General features: G+C 39.5%; 1 protein-coding gene across 1 annotated transcript in view; it reads right to left on the bottom strand.

The window, feature by feature from the left end:
* Positions 1–8,640, bottom strand: part of Ercc4 (ERCC excision repair 4, endonuclease catalytic subunit) — a 28,990-nt gene extending 20,350 nt beyond the window's left edge. The window contains exons 1-4 of the mRNA XM_004855848.4: positions 8,391–8,640; positions 7,045–7,225; positions 1,642–1,837; positions 553–760 (exon numbers count right to left, since the gene is read on the bottom strand). Of these exons, the coding sequence (XP_004855905.1) occupies positions 553–760; positions 1,642–1,837; positions 7,045–7,225; positions 8,391–8,597 (792 nt within the window). The 5' untranslated portion in view covers positions 8,598–8,640. The remainder of the gene's footprint in view (positions 1–552; positions 761–1,641; positions 1,838–7,044; positions 7,226–8,390) is intronic.
* Between the last annotated feature and the right edge of the window lie 11,951 nt (positions 8,641–20,591).

The following is a 20,591-nucleotide window of genomic DNA, read 5'->3' as shown; positions in this document are numbered from 1 at the left end:
ACTTAGAATTTTTAAGTCAGTATTTTATCTACAATTCATTACTGTATTAGATACCTACATAGATGGATTAATATTTGTCCATGGTGAAAAAAGTTAGCATAAAGATTCTTTGAATTTTATGTCTATTTTCTTAATTCAGAATGCAATTTTAAGACAGCGCAAGTCTCATTTCTCAGTAATGAAAATTCATCCACGTTATTTTTATTCCAAAAAAGAAATGGTAAGCTCATACGTATTTATGGAGCATTCTTATGAAAAGCTCTTCTACCTGTTGATATCCAAATGTTGTCATTTCGGAGCAAAAAAGTTATCCTCCTCTTGATTATACTTAAATTGCAGTTAGATATGCACTATATAAGTGCAAACAGATATGGTTTCACGCCAAGAGACATATTTTAGTACAAATTATTACTTTCTAGTAAAGCATCTGTACTTTAAATCACCTCCAATTTAATTCTAAAATGACAGCAAATTCCTATTAACATTGCAAATATTAAAATATTTTGCATTCTTTAAAGTTACAACACATTATGCTTTAAAAAGAAAAAGTACCTTGTCAAAAGGCTTCCCAATAGCATTTTCTAAAGATAAATCTTCCACTTCCAGCGATGGGTTATGACTTTTCAGTTCCTTTAGACATGCATTTAAAATATCCAGTATAGCAGTTTGGATGGCAAGCATGGCAGGTGTCATAGAAACATGAATTTCTACAACTTCAGGTTTATGATGTTCTAAAAATGAGTTGACTGCTACATGGAACCTAGAGACAAAATAGTTTTCAAATATTTTTTAGTTTCAACTGCTGTGCATTCTGGTCCCAGTTCAATATTCTAACAGTTTTCATAAATGCAATTAGGAAACAAGACAAAATGACCATGTTTTGACAAATACTTGGACCTCTATGAACCGAAGTATTATTCAAATAAGGCAGGGGCTGCAGACTATTGTCTGGGCCAAATCCAGGGCATTTTTTTTGAAGTCTTACAAAACTCAGCCCCTTCCACTGTTCAATTGTCTATGTCTGCTTTTGTGTTCTTTAACAGCACAGCTGAGCAACTGTGACAGACTGCATGGCCCGCAAAGCCCAAAATATTTACTATGTGGTTGTTTATAGGAAAAGTGTCTTGACCTCTGAGATAAGATATAATCAAAACAGGAGAAATTCCATAACCACTACTTTTAAGAAAAAATATTGTATAACCAAAATAATATTGCAAAAATACTTGAAAATTGAAACTTTATGTTGTCCTTAGAAATGTACACAAATACATCAAAATCTCTGGGCTTATTTCCTTGGTGGGCAATCCTCAAAGTGGAAGTGGCAGTCTTGTCCAGTAAGTCTGCAGTTGACCCAAAGCTGTGGTATCCACAGGCCTCTATCTCTCTGGGGGTTTCACTGAATGTACAAGAATGAATAAAGCACCCTTGGATGGATCTGATAGACTACCAGAAAATTAACTCAAATCTCTCTCGACTTTCAAAAGAATCACAAATATGGGGAGTACATGTTTATATCTAGGCGGTTTGCTATGGACCTGACTAGCCTCGATCAAGGGCAAAGTCAGCGTATTTTACACTGTATTACATTAAAGCCCAACTAAGTTCAGCAGATCCTCTAAAAAATAACAAAATATTATTTACCTAGGCCACAGATACAGCTTCCTCACAAAAAGATTTCTCATCACTCTTTCCACATGACAAAAACCAGTATCAAAGGCGACGGCGTTGTCTGTGAAAGCTTTAATAAAACCACGTTTGTTTTTCTGGCGAAAGAGGCGCAAAATGAATGCTTCCTGACAAGACTCGATGATTCGGTGGGCTCTATACACCAAGATCCCTGAGGGAGAGGTTACAGTTTAGGTTACAGGACAGACATGGGATTTCCTGCTCACTTTTGCTCATTCATTCATTCTTTCAATTGTTCTGGAGCGTCTACTTGAGAAAGGGCAGGTAGGCTGGGGATATGGCTATAAACAAACAGACGTAAATCCCCATCACTGTGGAACTTTTGCTACATACCGCCAGTAAGTAAGATATGTAGCATGTCACCTGCATTACGGAGAACAATGAATCAGAGGAGAGGGAGTGTGTACCGAGAGCTGGTTTGTGATTTTAGATAAGTAGGACGGAGATGAGCAAACAGTAGAACAATGGCCCTGGAGCAGGGTGTGCCTGGCACACTAAAAGAAGCAAAGTGGATCTTAAGTCTCTTTTTATATACGAATCAGATGTGGGATCTATACTAGCTGCATTTGAGAAGTCTGGACAACATTTGCATCACCTATTAGATTAATTCAATTTCCAGAATAAAGATTATTCAACTGAGAGATAAATTACTCCATTTAAAATAGAAACTTTAGTGATATATTTAATGTATGTTTGTGGTGGTGTGTAATTATATCTCTAAATCTCAAAAATGAGGACAAGTGTACATGTTTCCTTATTTATAAATGAGGGTACTGCACCAGAAGATCTTTCATACACCTATGCCATGTTGATGCAGTATGGTTAGTGACAAGTCAGGCAGAAATACAAGATAAGTTAAGGATATACAGGTGTTATTTTTGGTTCAAAAGTTCAATTATTCTATGATGATTCTCAATGTTTTAGACCTCAGTCAAGCTGGTTACTTATATTTCTAATCCCATTCTTTTGTTTTTTTTTTTTTTTGGTACCGGGGATTGAACGGGCTCCTTGTGCTTGCAAGGCAGGCGGCAGAACCACTGAGCTGAATCCCCGGGCCATCTAATCCCATCCTCATCACTCATAGGGTCTGGAAAATGATACTTACGGTAATTATGGGCCTTTTTATAGTCCAAAAAGCTCAGTTCAGATCCTATTATTTGTTGTTTCAATTTTGGATTAAAATGGATGAAACTAGATTGACTCTAGCTAATCAAATTATTTTTCCAATATGGTAATTTATAGCATATTTGGATATTTAGATATTTATGGCAAAGGATTTACAATAACCCCTCAATACATGTATACAATTAACTACTCAGAATATATTCTACCTAGCAGGTGGGTTTTCCCAAGGACTGTATATGTGGGCCGCAATTTATTACCTTGGATTGAAATATTACATAAAGCTAAAAATAATACAAATAGGTATCTCAAGAAAAGGTGAAACTCAATTATAGAAAATGATGTGCTTTAAAAGGTTACTCTTTTAGAAACCAGAAAGATGAGAAGAAAACCCTATATCCCAGGCACTGGGTTAGCTCTTTTATGGAGTTTTAGGGTCTTTACTCCTCACAGTAATTCCATGGGACAGGTATACTACAAGACCGAGACCAGGAAGGACACCCAGCAACGAAGTGGGGGCCGAAGATTCCAAATCACGAGTGAAGCCACATTTTCCCCACGACGTGATGCTACCTCGGGACCCTCCTCTTAAAAAACAAAGAGTATCAGGGCCGGGGATGTAACTCAGTGGGTCCACTGCCTGCCACGCAAGCGCAAGGTCCCGAGTTTGATCCCCGGTACCAAAAAACCCAAAAACTAAAAAAGAGTATTAGAAGGTTGTTTCGGGGCAGTTTTAGTCCCACAAGAACTTACTTAAAATTTTAGGTTCCTATGATATTTTCTACCTCATACTGTACTGAATTACTTTTTATGTATCTGTATGCAGACAAGAACATCATGACAATGATCACAAAAAGCTTATTATGTGCCTTGATGGTAGGCATTTATGTGTACTATCTCCTTTACAAAAATCCTGAGTGGAAGAACTATTCTTGTCCCTGATTTACAGATTAAAAAACTGAGGCAGGGAGAAATTAAGCAATTTGCCTAAGGACACACAGGGAAGGCAAGATCAAACCCTGAAGCACTCAAACCCAAGAGCTCACCAAACTGCTTGGTCACCTTTCTATCTTCAGAACCTTTCCTGCCAAGCAAGATCCTTAGTTAAAGGTTTTTTGAATGAATATAAAGCTGAATTAGAGCACTTTGGTATACAAATCTAACACACAATTTTCTTTTTAAAAATTTCCCAGAAAGTGTTGTACAGAATTCTATCTGGAGATATCAGGATCAGCTGCAGTCTCCTATTTAGGAGTTCTAGTTGGCAGTGACAGCTAGGGAAGGCAGAGATGGTAATAATCGGAGGTGTGAGGGAAACAAGTCAGGCCTGAAGGAAGTCAATACTTCTGAGTGTTCCAAGCGTAAGGGACTGACTGCCCTTTTGCTCTTTAAGGGCTCTGGTGAACAAAGCCCTTGACGGTCCCCTTTTGGGGATCCTAGAGGATGAACTTGAAAGAATTTATTTCTGGCATTCATTTCCCCAGCCAGGTACCAGTTCCAGCTTCATTACTGGCAGGCACCTGATCAGAAATGGGGAGGCAACTTGACGCTTTTAATTAGGAAGTACTTGTATGCTAGACTTGGAAGTTGCATTAAGATTATTCCCTACCTAATTAGGTTGCACGGTAATTGAATATCACAGTACTACTGACATCTAGTGGTAGTTTCCAAACAATTATTTAAATTTTAGCAAATTAAAAAAAACCCCAAAAAACAAAGAAAAAATGCTTATATAAAAGCAACAAACAGTAGAAGACCTTATGCTGTAGAAAGACTTCAAGTTATTTAAAAAAAAAACCCCTTTTTTTTGCCATAACTTATTATGAGTTTACTACGTATCAGGCACTATGCTTAGCATTTTATTGTATCTCAATCCTTATAATTTGAAGAGGCACAATTTTCTTGACTTTAAGAAATGAGGAAATTGAGGTTCAGGAAAAGTAAGCAATTTGTTTGTAAGCAGGGCATTAGCATTGAAAGTCAGACTCATACCACAGTTTATAAAAATTATGACTATTACAAAAGAGTAACAAAACGTTCCCTTAACCAATTCACAATAAGCCACAGAAAGCAATCAATCACACATTTATTCATTAAATATTTCTTGAGGGTCTTCTAAGTTCAGGGAAATATGATAGGTACAAGTGTGCTAATAATTTTCAGTTTCTTTGCCTTCTAGCAGTTCATTATTCTCCATCATTCATCCAACAAATATGTATTTAGCATGTAACAGGTGCCAGTTATTTAACCTGAGGTGAACAAGCCCTTCCTTGGACTAAGGAAGCTTATTCAGGAGTCAGACAGACAAACAGGCAAATAAAAAGTAGTATTCTCAGTGCTATGACTGGAGAGAAGCACAGGGTAATGTGAGGGCAGAGACTCAAGGCTCCTAAATTAGCTTTGGGGAAATCAGATGTTTCTGAAAGTACAAACAATAATAAAAGTGAATTTCTTTTCTATACTAACTTGAGCTAAAATGGGAGTGATCAAAATATATGGCGAATGTCTAAATTATAACCCCCCTGCCCCCCACTTTGAACACACTGATCCCATCATTCTTGTCACTTTCTGAAGCAGTTCTGGAATTCCTCTTTGTGAGTATCTTTATGAGATGTAATAAAAAATACTGTGAATGCTGCTGCTGAGTGCCAACAGAAAGGCACGCTCATGAAAACATTACAGTGTGTCCTCATCTACCTTATCACTGGATCTGGCACGGCTGGACTTCTGTCTCTTCCCCCAAATCAAAATGACCTCATATGAAAGGTAAACGTTTTGATCTGATTCAAGACATCGAGCCACAACAGCATAACTAAAGATACTCATGAAAGAGGACTTCCAGAACTGCTTCAGAATAGCGGGAAGAACAAAGGGATAAGTATGTTCAAAGAAAGGGGGAGTATTTTGAGGGGGATTAATGGTAATGTGTCTTTTACTGTAATAAATTTAAAAAATTAAACATTTTCTGTATTTTTTGATCATATCCCTTAAAACCATTTTTCTCAAAATAAACTAGTTGGTTTAATTTCAAATCAAGGGGAAAATTACTCTTAAAAATAATTTAGTATTTTTGGAAATATACAGATTATTTACAAAGACGTCAAATCTAATTGAGTTCTAAAAGCAAAGACTAGGCAAATACAAATATTTTATTCATAACTACTAGAGTAACAATTTAGAAAAGAAGGAAAAATCAACCTTCCACGTATAGTCATGTGCCACATAACAATGTTACAGTCAGTGACAGACCACTTATACGATTTTGGTCCCTTAAGATTGTAACAGGGCTAAGAGATTCTTACGTCCTAGTACAGTGGTGGTGAGCCTATGGCACATGTGCTGTAGCTGGCTGTTTGATATCATTGAAAATTCTAAAAGGTTTACCATCACTGCACTAGCAGATGCTATAATGTCACAGCATAATGTGCTATTCTTCATTTATCTCTAATGGTGCTGGGGTAATGAATGCACTTGCTGTCAGTCATATAGTACAGCAATACAATTATGTATAGTATCTGATACTGCATAATTATAATGATAATGACTATGTTCTGGTTCATGTATTTACCATACTATACTTTCTTTATTCCTTTTGTGGTACTGGTGATCAAATTCCAGGGTTTTGTGCAAGCTGGACAAGTGCTCTCATATTGAGCCACAGTCCAGCCCTTTATATTCTGAGACAGGGTCTCACTAAGTTGTCCACACTGGGCTTGAACTTGGGATCCTTCTGCCTAGCCTTCTGAGTACTTGAGATTAAAGGTATGCACACCATGCTTGTCTATGTTATACTTTTTATCCTTACTTTAGAGTGTGTTCTTTCTACTTAGTAAAAAAAAAAGTTTGCTATAACACAGTATGCCTTGTTACACTGGCAGCCTCCTATATTTTATGTTTACTGTGCCTCTTGATTGCTTCAAGAGGCTACATCTAACTGACCTATAACCATCAAGGTTTGTATAAATTTACTGTGATCACACAATAAGGAAATAGTCTAATGATGCAGTTCTTACAATGTATCACCATAGTTAAGTGACCCTTGACTGTACTTATTTAGATCATGAATATTTATTGACCATCTACAATGTATCAGGCATTGTGACAACAGCTGGAAGCACAAAGTTGAACAAAAAGATCCAGTTATACCCATGGAAGGTTCTAGAGTTTAGCAATGGGGACACACAAAAATAAAAACGTACCCATTTATGTACAAGGAATAAGATTTCAAATTCTTACCAGTTATTAAATCTGAAGGTATTCTATCAGTCAAAAAATCAACCACAAGTATTCGACTTGTTGCAAATATAACACCACCTTGTGTGTAAACCTCATAGCGACTGTTACTTGCGATTTCATTTGTCACACGGCGAGGGAGGTGATCGACTCCTTCTATCTTCAGCTGATTGATAAAATACTCCTAAATCAAATCACACTCATTAGAAGAGTAATCCAAGGCAGGTTTTAAGAGGTTGCAGGTATTTAAAATGAAGTGCTGCCTTTCTCAGAGATAATGAACTTATAAACGAATATAGAAACTAAGTTACTACTATATGTGGATCAACAAACCAGTCTACATTTAAGGTTTTTTGTTTGTTTTGTTTTGGAGTTTACACTAACAATAACGGCCCTTCAGTCATTAGCACTTTAACAACAAACAAAACCTTTTAAAATCTTGGATTAAAAGATTTTGGCTACCTAGAACCTACTTCTCACCAAGGCCATGTTTGCAGCCAAGCACCCTCTGTGAGAAGGTAATGAGGGAATCCTGTTCCCAGACAGTGTTTTAGGCTGTTCTGTCCTGACCCATCCTAGAAGGACTTCACCATGTTTACAGGTTCCTTGCCAGTCACCCCTCCTGTTCAGCACCACTTTTGGTGGGACCATGTGTTGCGACAGGCCCCACACCAAGCACTGGGGATCCCAGGATGAACCAACAGCGTCCCTGCCCTCGAGGTCTTTGTGATCATTTTTATCAGCTGACGTTTTCCTCCCGGACACCTGCTCCATCTAGCCGATCATCAGACTGTCTGACCACGCTAGGTTCCCTCTCAATGTGCTCCCAGCACAGGTGTATCTCCATTCCACCTTCCAGCGCCTCCCCATTAACACTCCCCCGTATCCTTGGTGAAATGTCCTAGTCCTCCAGGCCCCCTTTCCTACACGGTCCGCCATCCTCGGCGTCTCTCGTCTTTCCATCATCCTGGGACCCCCTCCATCTTTCCCTTCTAGAGATCGCCTCTGATCTGACATTGGTAGCGTCCTTTCGGACTGCCCCAGTATTTCGATCCAGAGCCTCCTTCAGACATCTCCTCCCCTGCAGGGGACTCCAATCCACGCCCCCGGCCCTCCCCACCACACTTCTCCAGTCGCCCCCCCGCCCCCCCGGCCAGCGTTCTCGAACACCGTTTGGGACCCGCGTCTCCCTCGGAGACTCCAACCCTATTCAACACCCTCCCTCTCCGTTCAGGGGCTGCCTCTCCTCGAACCCCCCACCCCGACCGAGGCCTGGTATTGGCGCCGGGGCCTGCCTGCGCCGGGGAGGCCCCCACGCCCTCAGGTCCCGTCGTCACTCGCCACCGCACCTCCTCGGCTGGCTGCGTGTTGAGCACCAGCACCAGGCAGGCCGGGTGGCAGTGTAGCCGGAGGAAATGGTAGAGGAGCCGGTCCGCGCCGAGCCCTCGGGCGCACACGACCAGCCCGTCGGTGTCGAGCAGCTCCAGCACCAGCTGCCTCTCATATTCTAGCAGCGGCGCCATAGCGATCCGTCGAGCCGAAAATCGCGGCTCCATGAGCGCCCTTCCGGGGCTGCCGCCGACTGTAGGCGAAAAAAGCCGAGCTGTGACGAAATCGGCCGGACGCCGCCGAAGAGGAGGCGTGGCCGAGACGAAGGCAGGCGGAACAGGGTTGAGGAAAGCCGAGGCCGTGATGAGGGTAAGACGAAGAGAGCCGAGTCTAAATCGAGCGTGGGCCGAATTTAGTCGAAAAGAGCCCAGGCCGAGAGTACGCGAGGCAACCGAATGTAGCCGAAGAGGAGCCGAGTGGAGTCGGAGATTCTGGAGTCCTGGGTAACAGTGTTGCCTCCAGGCGAAAGACTCCATCCCGCGCCTTCTTAGTTCCACATCCCTGGCATCTAGACTTTTTTGAACGTAAGCTACAAGAAAAACAGCAGCAGCAACGGCAACAAAACAAACAAAAATCTAGGGAGCTTAACATGGACAATTGAAAAAGTTAATTGCATATTCCAAGTGCACCTAGGATTACTAGCATCTTCTTTCCTAGGGTGAGGTTTGGTCTTTACTTTTGCAGTGGTTTTCTTCTCCCTTAATTTTTTTTTTTAATAAGCAGAATACTTTTCGATTTTCTGCCTCTGCTTTGAAAAGCCTGGAATACGGTAAACTTTAAAACGGTCACAGCTAGATGTGCGTGCAGCGGCCGCGCCCCACCTTCCACTAGGGGGACACCTCGGGTCGCGTTTGTGCCATACCTGAAAACCCCTGTCAATTGACTTAGGGCAGCTGGACTGTATCCCCTACACCCACCTTCATTATTAGAAACTAGGAAATACAAACAAGCGAAAAGAAAAAATCTCTTGCTATTCCATTACCCAGAAATAATCACTGTTAACATCAGGAAATCTCTTTAGTTCTTTTTCTCCCTGTATTTGCACACACGGATTCTTTACCCTACATGAGATAATAACCTTGATATAAACCCCGAGATTGTCACTACTATTTGGCAAACCTCTGAACAAGTCCTTTAAATGGCCATTGAGATTTCTGTAATGTGGATGTACAATTCTTATTTAAGTCCTAAGTCGAGGACATTTAGTTTTTTTCTGCCCCCCCCCCCCAAGCATTGTAAATAATATTTAACAAATATCACTGCGCATAAATTCAACCATGGGCTTAAAATATATTTCCAGAAATGGATAATTACTGAGATAAAGAGAATAAACTTCTACAAGACTTCGTTACATTCACATTGCCATATTGTCCTCTAGAAAGTCTCTCTGTGCCGATTCACATCCACACCAGCAGGTTATGAGAATGCTACTCTGCCTCACTGCTGCTTAATCCAATGTTTTGCTTATGTTTTTGTGCAGATGAAAACAGCAGATAATAATCCTCAATTCTGCTTAAATGGAAAGAGATTTCAACAGACTCTTCACATACAGTGTTTCCAGAGAGAGAGAGAGAGGGAGAGAGAGAGAGAGACATTAACCTTTGCTGTGGGGAAAATGGAGGCAGGGTCGGGGCGGGGTTATGTAATTTGGGCAAGGCCAGCTAGACGGTGTATTTCTTAGATTTAGTTCAGGATGTGAAGGTAGGCATTTAACAGATATGTAGGAAATGTATGTTGAATTGACAATGCTGAAATTTAAACCCGATTCCCAAGCTGTGATAGACAGACCCTGAAGGATGTCTGTCTCGTAATGCCCAGAACCTGTATGTTACTGACCATGGCAGTGAGAAGGAACTTTGTAGATGTGATTGAGCTAAAGATTTAGAGACAGGGAAATGATACTAGATTACCTAGGTGCACCCAATGGAATCACAAGAGTGCTGATAAAGGAAAAAGGTAGATGGGGGGTCGCTTCGGAGGAGACGTGACAGGGGAAACAGGTTGTGATGATGTGGAATGAACCATGGGCAATAAATGAGGCTACAAAAGCTGAAGGCAAACAAAAAAAAAGAAAGAAAGAAAAAAAGGAAAAATTTCTGTCTGGAGCCTCCTCGCGGACCCATTTTGGACATTTTATTGCTAGAATCGGAGGATCATAATTTGTGTTGTTTTAAGCCACTAAATTTGGGGTATTTTAAAAATTCATTTTATTGGTACATTTTAGGTATACAATATAATGACATTCATCATTGGGAATTTGCACCTTTACATAGTCTCTCTTGGTTTTTGTTTTTCACCCTTGCCCAGCCCTCCCTTCAACCCCTCCATCACTCCCTATTTACAAAGACTTTGTTTCCATTTTTTCATTTTCTCATATTAATTCCATTCCTTTCTTTCCTTTCCCCTACCCCTCCCACTTCCCCTTCCCCTTTGCCCCTTTTCTTCCTATTTCACAGTATCTATTATACCTTTTAGTCCTTATTTACACTTTCAGTTTCTCATACCAGAGAAACTATTCAGTATTTACACACGTGTGTGCTATTTATTTCACTTAAGAGTATCACCTCAATGTGCATCCATTTAGCTATAAATGTCTCTAATCTCTCATTTTTTATGGCTGAGTAGTACTCCATTTTATAAAAAGCCCCACATTTTCTTTAACCAGTCTCCAATTGATGGGCAATTGTGCTGTTTCCAAGTTTCAGCTATTACAAATTGTGCTGCTCTGAACATGGGTACACATATATTACTGTGGTATGATTCTTTTAATTCTTTGGGGAAGATACACAGCAGGGGAATAGCGGGGTCAAATAGGACTTCCAGTCCTAGTTCTTTGAGGCATCTCCGTACTGATTTCCACAGTGGTTGCACCAGTCTACACTCCCACCAGCAGTGGAGCAGGGTTCCTCTTTCCCCACAGCCCCGCCAGCATTTGTTATTGGTTGATTTCTTGATAGCAGCCATTCTTTCTGGGGTGAGGTGGAATCTCAGCGCTGTTTTCATTTGCATCTCTCGAATGACCAGTGATATTGAACATTTTTTTAATATGTTTCTTTGCTATTTCTACTTCTTTGAGAAATGTCTGTTCATTTCAGATGCCCATTTTTGGATTGGGTCTTTAAATTTGGGAGGTCTGATTTTTTTAAGTTCTTTATAGATTCTAGATAGTAGACCTTTGTCTGAGGAACAGCAGGTGAAAATTTTTTCCCACATTGTGGGTTGTCTCTTCACACTGTTGGTGGTTTCTCTTGCTGTGCAGAAGCCTTTTAATAAGAACAGATCCCACTTGTTGATTCTTTGTGCTAGTTCACATTGGCAACTGAGGTTTTGTTCATAAAATCTTTTCCTAGACCAATGTCTTCAAGAGTTCTACCTAACCTCTGTTCCAGCCAGTTCAGTGTTTCTGTTTTCTATTTAGATCTTTTTTTTTTTTCTTTTTCCTTTTTTTGGTACTGGGGGTCGAACTCGGGTCCTTGCACTTGCAAGTCAGGCAGCGGAACCACTGAGCTAAATCCCCTGCCCTTCTATTTATATCTTTAATCCATTTTGATTTTAGTTTAGTGCATGGTGAGAGATATAGGTCTAGTTTTAATCTTTGGCAAGTTGAAACCCAACTTTTTCAGCACCAGTTATGAAAGAGGCTATCTTTCCTCTAGTGAGGGTGTTTGGCTCCTTTGTCAAAGATGAGGTGGCTGAGTGTGTCTGGAGTTGCTTCTGCATCTTTTAATCTGTTCCACTGGTCCTCTGGTCTGTTTCTTTGCCAGTACCATGCTATTTTTGTCACAGTGGCTTTGTAGTACAGTTTCAAGTTGGGGGTTGTGATACCCCTGCCATGTCTCTGTTACCTAGAATTGCTTTTGCTACTCTGGGTCTCTTCTTGTTCCACATGAATTTTTGGATTGTTTTCTCAAGGTCTGTGAAGTATGCTGCTGGGATTTCAATTGGGATTGCATTGAATCTATATAGCAGTTTTGGAAGTATGGCCATTTTCACTATGTTGATTCTTCCTACCCAGGAGCAAGGGATGTCTTTCCATTTTCTGATATCATCTTCAATCTCTCTTTTCATAGTGCTATAGTTTTCAGAGAGGAGGTCTTTGATTTCTTTCTTTAGGATGATTCCTAGGTATTTCAGATTTTTGGATGCTATTGTGAAAGGAATTATTTGCCCTATTTTTCTCTCAGTGAGTCTGTCATTGTTGTAGAGGAAAGCTACTGATTTTTGTGTGTTGACCTTGTAACCAGCTACTTGACTGAATTTGGTTATTAAGTCTAGAAGACTTTTGGTGGACTTCTTGGGGTCTTCTATATAGAGTATCATGTCATCTGCAAATAATGACAATTTGACTTCTTCATTTCCTATCTTTATTCCTTTTACTTCTTTCTCTTGTCTAATTGCTGTGGCTAATGCTTCCAGAACTATATTGAACAAAGTGGTGATAGTGAATATCCTTGTCTTGTTCCTGATTTTAGTGTGAAGGATTTCAGTTTTTGACCCTTTAGTATGATATTGGCTGTTATTTTTTCATAGATGGCTTTATCAGTTTGAGGTAGAGACCATCTATTCCAATTTTTTGTAGGGTTTTTATCATAAATGCATTTTTAAATCCATAAATGGATTTTGTTGAATGCTTTTTCTGTATCTATTGAGATGATCATATTGTTTTTGTCCTTGGCTCTATTGATATAGTGCATTACATTGATTGATTTGCGTATGTTGAACCATCTGTGCATCCTTGGGATGAATCCCACTTGATCAGGGTGTATGATCTTCTTGATGATCTTCTGCATTCTATTTGCCAGTATCTTATTAAGGATTTTTGCATCTATGTTCATTAGTGAGATGGGCCTATAGTTCTCTTTTTCGGTTGGGCCTTTCTCTGCTTTGGGTTCAAGGTGATGCTTGCTTCCAGGAATGAATTTGGGAGTATTGCTTCTCTTTCAATTTCATTGAAGAGTTTAAACAGTAGTGGCAGCAGTTCCTCTCTAAATGTCTTATAGAATTTGGCAGTGAAGCCATCAGGACCTGGGCTTTTCTTGGTAAGTTTTAAATTACGTTTTCAATTTTATTGATTGATATTGGGTTGTTTAGAATTTTTAGGTCTTCTTTTTTCAACTTTGGTAATTCATATGTATCTAGGAATCTGTCTATTTCTTCTGTGTTTTCCACCTTATTGGCGCATAGGTTCTCAAAGTAAGTATTGATGATCCTCTGGATTTCTGCTGGGTCCATTGTAATTTTATCGTTTTCATTCCTAATTGCATGGATTTGGGTCTTTTCTTTCCTTTTCCTCATAAGGTTGGCTAAGAGTTTGTCAATTTTGTTGATTCTTTCGAAGAACCAACTCTTAGCTTCATTGATTTTTTTGTGTGATTCTCTTAGTCTCCATTGCATTGATTTCTCCTCTGATCTTTATAATTTCCTCCCTTGTATGAGCTTTGGGTTTGTCCTGCTCTTCTTTTTCTAGAATATTGAGGTTCAGCGTCAGATTATTTAATTGGGCTCATTCTGTTTTCCTAATATGAGTTATTCACTGCTATGAATTTCCCTTGTAAGACTGCTTATTGTGTCCCATAGATTTCGATATGTTGCGTTGTCATTGTCATTTAATTGTAGGAACTGCCTGATTTCTTCTTTAATTTCCTCTATGACCCATTGGTTATTCAGAAGTGTGTTGTTCAATTTCCATGTGTTTATGAAATTCTTGTGGTTTCTTTTGCTATTGATTTCCAATTTCATTGCACTATGGTCTGATAATATACAGGGGATAACTTCAATTCCTTTGCACTTACTTAAACATGTTCTATGAGTGAGTATGTGGTCTATTTTGGAAAATGACCTGTGTGGAGCTGAAAAAGAATGTGTATTCTGATTTTGTGGGGTGGAACACTCTGTAAACATCTATTAAGTTCATTTGTTCAAGAGTTTGATTGAGTTCTACTATTTCTTTGCTTATGTTTTGTCTAGTTGATCTATCTATTTGTGACAGTGGGGTATTGAGGTCCCCCACTACTATTGTATTAGTGCTTTTTTGATTTTTCAAGTCTGTTACTGTTTGTTTTATATAGTTGGGCACACTCGTGTTTGGTGTATATATGTTTATGATTGTCATCTCTTCATGTTGGATTGTCCCCTTCACAAGAATGTAGTGTCCTTCTTTGTCTCTCTTAATCAGTGTTGGTTTGAAATCCACTTGATCTGCAAAGAGGATAGCTACTCTTGCTTTTTCTCAGGTTCCTGTCACATGGAGTATTGTTTTCCACCCTTTAACTTTCAGCCTATGAGTTTCTTTTTGAATTAAGTGTGTTTCTTGTATGTGGCCTATAGTTGGATCTTGCTTCTTGACCCATTCAGCCAGTTTATTTCTTTTGACTGGTGAATTGAGACCATTAACATTGATGGTTATAACTGAAATGTATTGACTTGTCATTGCCACGACTTTTTCTTTTTGTTGGGTTCTCCCCCTTTACATTTAATTTCTTGTCATGCCAGATGGGTTCATTCTGCTTTGCTTCCTGGGGTTGTGATCCTCTATGTCTGTTCCTAGGATATTGTATAAAAGTTTCTGGAGTGCTGGTTTGGTATTCATGAAGTTCCTAAGGTGCTCTTTGTCATGCAAGTATCTTATTTCTCCATCAATTTTGAAAGATAGTTTTGCAGGGTACATCAATCTCGGTTGGAGGCTGTTTTGTTTTAGAGCTTGGAATACGTCACTCCAAGCTCTTCTTGCCTTGATAGTTTGCGTTGAGAAGTCTGCTGTGATTCTGATGGGCTTTCCTTTGCATGTGATTTGTTTCTTTTCTTTAACTGCTTGTAGAATTTTGTTCTTCTTTTGGGTTTCTGGAATCTTAACAATTATATGCCTATGTGTAGATTTTTTTTGATCACAGCTATTTGGAGTCCTGTATGCCTCACTTATCTGTATGTCAAGTTCTTTTCCCCTGCTTGGGAAGTGTTCTGCCATCACTTCTCGGAACGGTTTTTTTTATGTCATCTGCACTCTCTCCTGTTTCTTCATTGACTACAATCAGTCTTATGTTATTCTTCATTGCATCATCTAGCAGCTGCTGGATTAATTTCTCATAGTCCCTTACTATTTTAAAGAAATGTTTCTTTTCCTAGTCACTAATTGCAATCTTATCTTCTCTAACTGAAATTCTGTCTTGCATAAACTTTCGATGGAGTTTTTAATCTCCTGGAAATCTGTTTGCATCTGTTTTATGGATTCCATTTGTTTTCTATGTTGGGATTCCATCATGTTCCTCAGCTCCTCTATTTTTTTTTTGTCTGTGTCCACTAGATTTATTAATCATGTCTTGCACTATGGGCACAATCTCTGCTGTTATCTGAGAAGTTGTTTCTGATTTCATTTTTTCCAGATCCTCTTTTGTTGCCACTTCAGGGCGTCTACGTGGTTGAGTATCAGAGTGTTCCATTTCATTTGCTTTTCGGGTTACTTTACGTGTTCTGGAAGTCTGGTTTTGAAACTTGTTCGCACGTCTTCTCATTTCAACATGGGTGGTGGTGGGCTTGGTGGTGGTGTGCTGCTGGTGCCCATGTGGCTCACGTACTTGGCGCTGGGTGGGGCTCTGCTCCTCTGTGCTGGGGGCGGTGGTACGGCAGCCTGAAAGGCTCAGCTGCTCTGGGCTGGGGGCCTCTCTCTCTGTTTTTTTTTCTTGTGGTACCGGGGATCGAACTCAGGACTTTGAGCTTGCAAGCCAGGTGGTGGCACCACTGAACTAAATCCTCGGCCCTCTCTTTTTTTTAAATATATGACTTTTTATTTAAAATTTGTTCATTTATATTTATAATACTTTGAAAATTTTGATTCCTTATGATATTGATTTAACTTATTATATGTATGTATTTTTTTCAGAATAATAGCAAATTTTAATATGACAAATGCGATTATTATAATTTTAAGATTTCCTTCAATCTTTTTTTCCTTAGACTGTATTCCACTGAGGGTGCACAGTCAAAATATTGCCTCTTGAGTTTGGTTGGAATAATTCTTTTCTCTGTGTGGTCATGTCATGAACTTGATATTCACAGTAGCAATAGGAAATGAATACACAGCATTTCTTATTTCTATCACACTGAACTCTAAAGATGAAGTCCCAGCTGATTAAAACAAAACAAAACAAAACAAAAATGTAAATAGGAGTATCGAGTGAGACAATCACTTTGTAGGGTGGTTGGTCAATATACAGAGAGATTTTAAATACCTCAATAAATACACATGAAGATATATTCACTCAGCAAATGTTTGTAGGCACCTGGGGTGTCAGGCATGGTACTACATGCTGGGCGTGCATCAGTGGACAAAGCAGTCAAAAGCCCTGCCACCCTATGAGTTGTGTTGTAGTGGCAACATTGTGTATGAATCAGTCTATTCATCATGTCATTGTGTGAGCTATTATTATTTCTTGGTCACCTATAAATGGACAATCATGGGAGACTAGTTAAAATTTCTCTTGCATCTTTAGTAAGTGGGTGATCGTAGAGCTATTAAAAACTGAATATAGGCCTGGGGCTATAGCTCAGTGATAGAGCACTTGCCTAGCATGTGTGAGGCCCTGGTTTCATTCCCCATTATTGCAGCTGAAAGTGGAAAGATACCCAATACCTATTACATACTGAAAAAAGCAATTGTAAAACAATAACAGACAGTATTTGTTTAAAAATATTAGCAAATAGGATTTTCATATGACTGCATGAAAACTGGAATGAATTAAAATCTCTTTAACACAGCATTTCCTTTGTGGAGCTGAAGTAAGTGCTTGGCCTCAGCATTAAACCTTTACATTTCAGTTTATTCCCTTCTGTTCAGTTTGTCTTTCCTGCCATGGACTTATTTTGCTTTTATAATAAAAATGAAGGAAAAACTTCCCAGCTACTATATAAATACTTCATGAGCACTAAAATTTATTACCTTGTAAATGCTAGATTTAATATGTATGTGATGGGCAACAGTTAATGTCAAATGTTGATATATGAGAAAGCAGCTTTGCAAATTTTAATGAATTGTACATGCACATTGTATTTTTGTACCTAGGTAAAAGCTTTCAACTTACAGAGAAGCACCCCCCCCATATTACTGTCACAATGATTCTCAAAACTTTTCTTAATTTTTTAAACTGTTCTTGTTTATTTTTTTCTAAAACCGTTTTGATCACTAGAGCCATTTTGATCACTAGAGCTATCCTCTTTCCCCTCTAGATCACTTTGTTAGTCTCCCCTTTTCCCAGGAGGATACAGGGTTGCCAGTCATACCAAGGGCCAAAGCTTTGGTATAAGGCTAGAAATGAGAACCATCATTTCCCTTCCGCTCCCAGTTAGAATCCACCAACCTCAACTCACCTCAGTTAGGTGAACTTCGGTTTTTCCCTAAGGTATATAAAGTGATCCTTGTCATCCAGGGAAATTGGTTTCAGTACTTTCCGCAGGTAACATAATATACAGATGCTGAAGTTCCTTTGTATAAAATGGAATAGTATTTGCATACAATCCCTGTACACATTCCTGTACATATTAAATCATGTATAGGTTACTTATTATACTGAATACAATGTAAATGCTATATAAATAGTTTTTATATTGCATTGTCTAGGGAATAATGACAATAAAAAGTCTGTATATGCTCTATAAAGTTGCTTTAAAACATTTCTATCTGCAATTTGTTGAATTCAGTGATTTGGAACCCACATCTACAGACAGCTGTGGAATGACCACTAAGACCAGATGCTGGGGTAGATACTGAGGGTTCAGGGGTGAGTAAAACCCTGAAGTCTCCCCCCTCCTGCGGTTCTCCCACGAAAGGAGGCCACTAACCCCATAAGCCAGCGTTTAATAATCAGTTCTATGAAGGAAAAGCCCATAGGTCATGAGATATATGAAAGGGGAACTTCATCTGGTCTTGCTGTCCAGGAAGACTTTCCTGAAGGAGTGATATCTGAGTACAGCTTTGAAGGCTGGTATGAACCAGGGGAAAAGGTAGAGAAACTTGTTCTGGGCAGAAGGAGCTAAAAATAGGACTTTCCTAAGACACAAAGCCCAATAAAGGAGCAAGTGATCCCCAGGCTCACCTCCTCTCCATGTAAGCTCAGCTCGGAGTTTATAGAGTTTGCTGTGGTAGCTTAAGGATTCAGCTGGGGTTTGGGGTGGGAGTGTCCCTTAGGTAATGAAGCTGAGACATAAGTTTATTCCTTTGGTAAACAAATCTTTATTGGACTGTGCTGTGTCAGGCTTGCCTGAACAGGAATAGCCATGACAAATGCCAATCACAGGGTCTGTTAATGAGGGCTTCCTATATATTAAGCACTAGACTAACTGCATTTCCTTATTTTCTTCTTCAATCTGAGGGAAGTACTACTATTCTCTCTATTTTTCAAGTGAAGGGACTTAGGGAAGTTGAGCAGCTTACCTAAAGCCACCCAGCTAAGTGGAGCCCAGGCTGTCTGCCTTCCAGACCTGTTATTCACCCTCACTCCACCTTCCCCCTTAGATGTCTAGTGCTGAAAGGCCTTACAAGCCATCCTGAATCTGTGGTTCAGATGATTGTCATCCTTCCTGTGTCTGTGGATCCCCTTACCATACAGTCAGCATGTTTTGGACCAATGTTTCATGCTGGAAATAGAAGTTTTAGGTCCACTGAGTGAGACAATTTTTTTAAAAAACATTATGATCCATTCAACAATACTTGGATAGAGTTTGTATCTTACTCATGCAGCAATTTCTGTGAACACTTGAAGATTTTAGAATCCGTCTTTAAGAGTTCTGTTATTCTATTTTCAGAGGCTGGCTGGTATAGACAGAACTGGAGAAACAGCTGGGTATTATGTGGGGCTGTCCAGAACAACAGAACGTTTAATGAAATATCTGGGTACCCTCGTCCAGGAAAGTTGACACATAAAACAAATCGTCACAAGTTGCAATATCTCTGGAGTCCGGCTCCAAGACCTGATGCCTTTAAGGGACCTATTGGTGTATATCACTAAGCTTAATTCCCTGAAAATGAGGTCACCTGCATTCTAATGCTATGTCATAGGTTCATTGTAGAAGACTTAGTATTTGGTTAACTAATTATTACAGAGACAGAGGGAATTTAATTGTTAAGTGAATCTTTTCTCTTGGAAATAGTGACTTTTGATGACTCTGCAGTTAAATTAAAAATAGTTTTACTGTTTGATTAGCCATTCATCTTTAGCAGAAAAGAAAAAAAAATAGTAAGAATGAAGCTGAACATGAAAACCGATTACCTGCTCCTGTTTGGAATAAATCGTCTTTTTTGAAAATGATAGTGGTTCTTATGGATTAGGCAATTAACCTTTTGTAGGGATTTACAAGGCACTTTGAGGAAACTTTCCCATGGAGAAAATAATATGTATGTCAGGCGAACTTTGTGAAGTGCATTTTTTCCCCTTTATTTTTGGAAACATGATTTTTCCTTTACTGCATCATCCTTCGTAGCGTGCGTCCTGAGAAGGGGAGGAGAGAAGGCCTACATGATTTGCAGGGCTCAGTACAAAATGAACATGCAGGACCTCTTGCCTGTTTTCAGAGAATTGCTGGCATAGACAGGACTGAGGAGACAGCTGTGTGTTAGGTGGGGTTCTTCAGATCAGCAGAATGTTTGACCAAATATCAAATGTGGGGCCCTTTTGAGTGTGGATCCCAAGGTGACTGTGTGGATAACACACCTTGAATCTGGCTGCGGAAAAGACCTTTGACCTTGCAAACCACAATGTTCTAAGAGTTGTTTTTGTCACTAGGCATTGATGACTGCTACAATCCATTTGCCTGACTTGGACTTTGAGCCTCATATAGAGATGAGAAAGTTGGGGTGCTAAGGGGTGTCCAGTTCCCTGAGCATCTCATTCACTCGCCCTAGACGTTTTTCAAATGTGGTTTTACCCATGTTCTCATAGAGCATAGGGTTGGTAGAAGAAGATATTAATTTGGATCTGATTATTGAGCTATGATCCCTTATAGGAATATGTAGGGTAAGAAGGGACCCATCAGGAGGGTTAAAAGACCCAGGGCCCTTGAGAAGGTGGAAAATACAGGCTCTATGTGGCTATGAGCAGCGAACAATTTTCAAGCAGCTTTGTGATTTGAAGCTGACCACCTGTGCTTTCATACGTGTGTCTGTGTAAACTACC

Source organism: Heterocephalus glaber, unplaced genomic scaffold, assembly GCF_053883595.1.
Source record: "Heterocephalus glaber isolate CG9 unplaced genomic scaffold, H.glaber_assembly_v1.0 deba00000943, whole genome shotgun sequence".
Taxonomy (NCBI): domain Eukaryota; kingdom Metazoa; phylum Chordata; class Mammalia; order Rodentia; family Bathyergidae; genus Heterocephalus; species Heterocephalus glaber.
The sequence above is the reverse complement of the archived record's forward strand: the minus strand, read 5'-3'. Positions and strand labels throughout refer to the sequence as shown.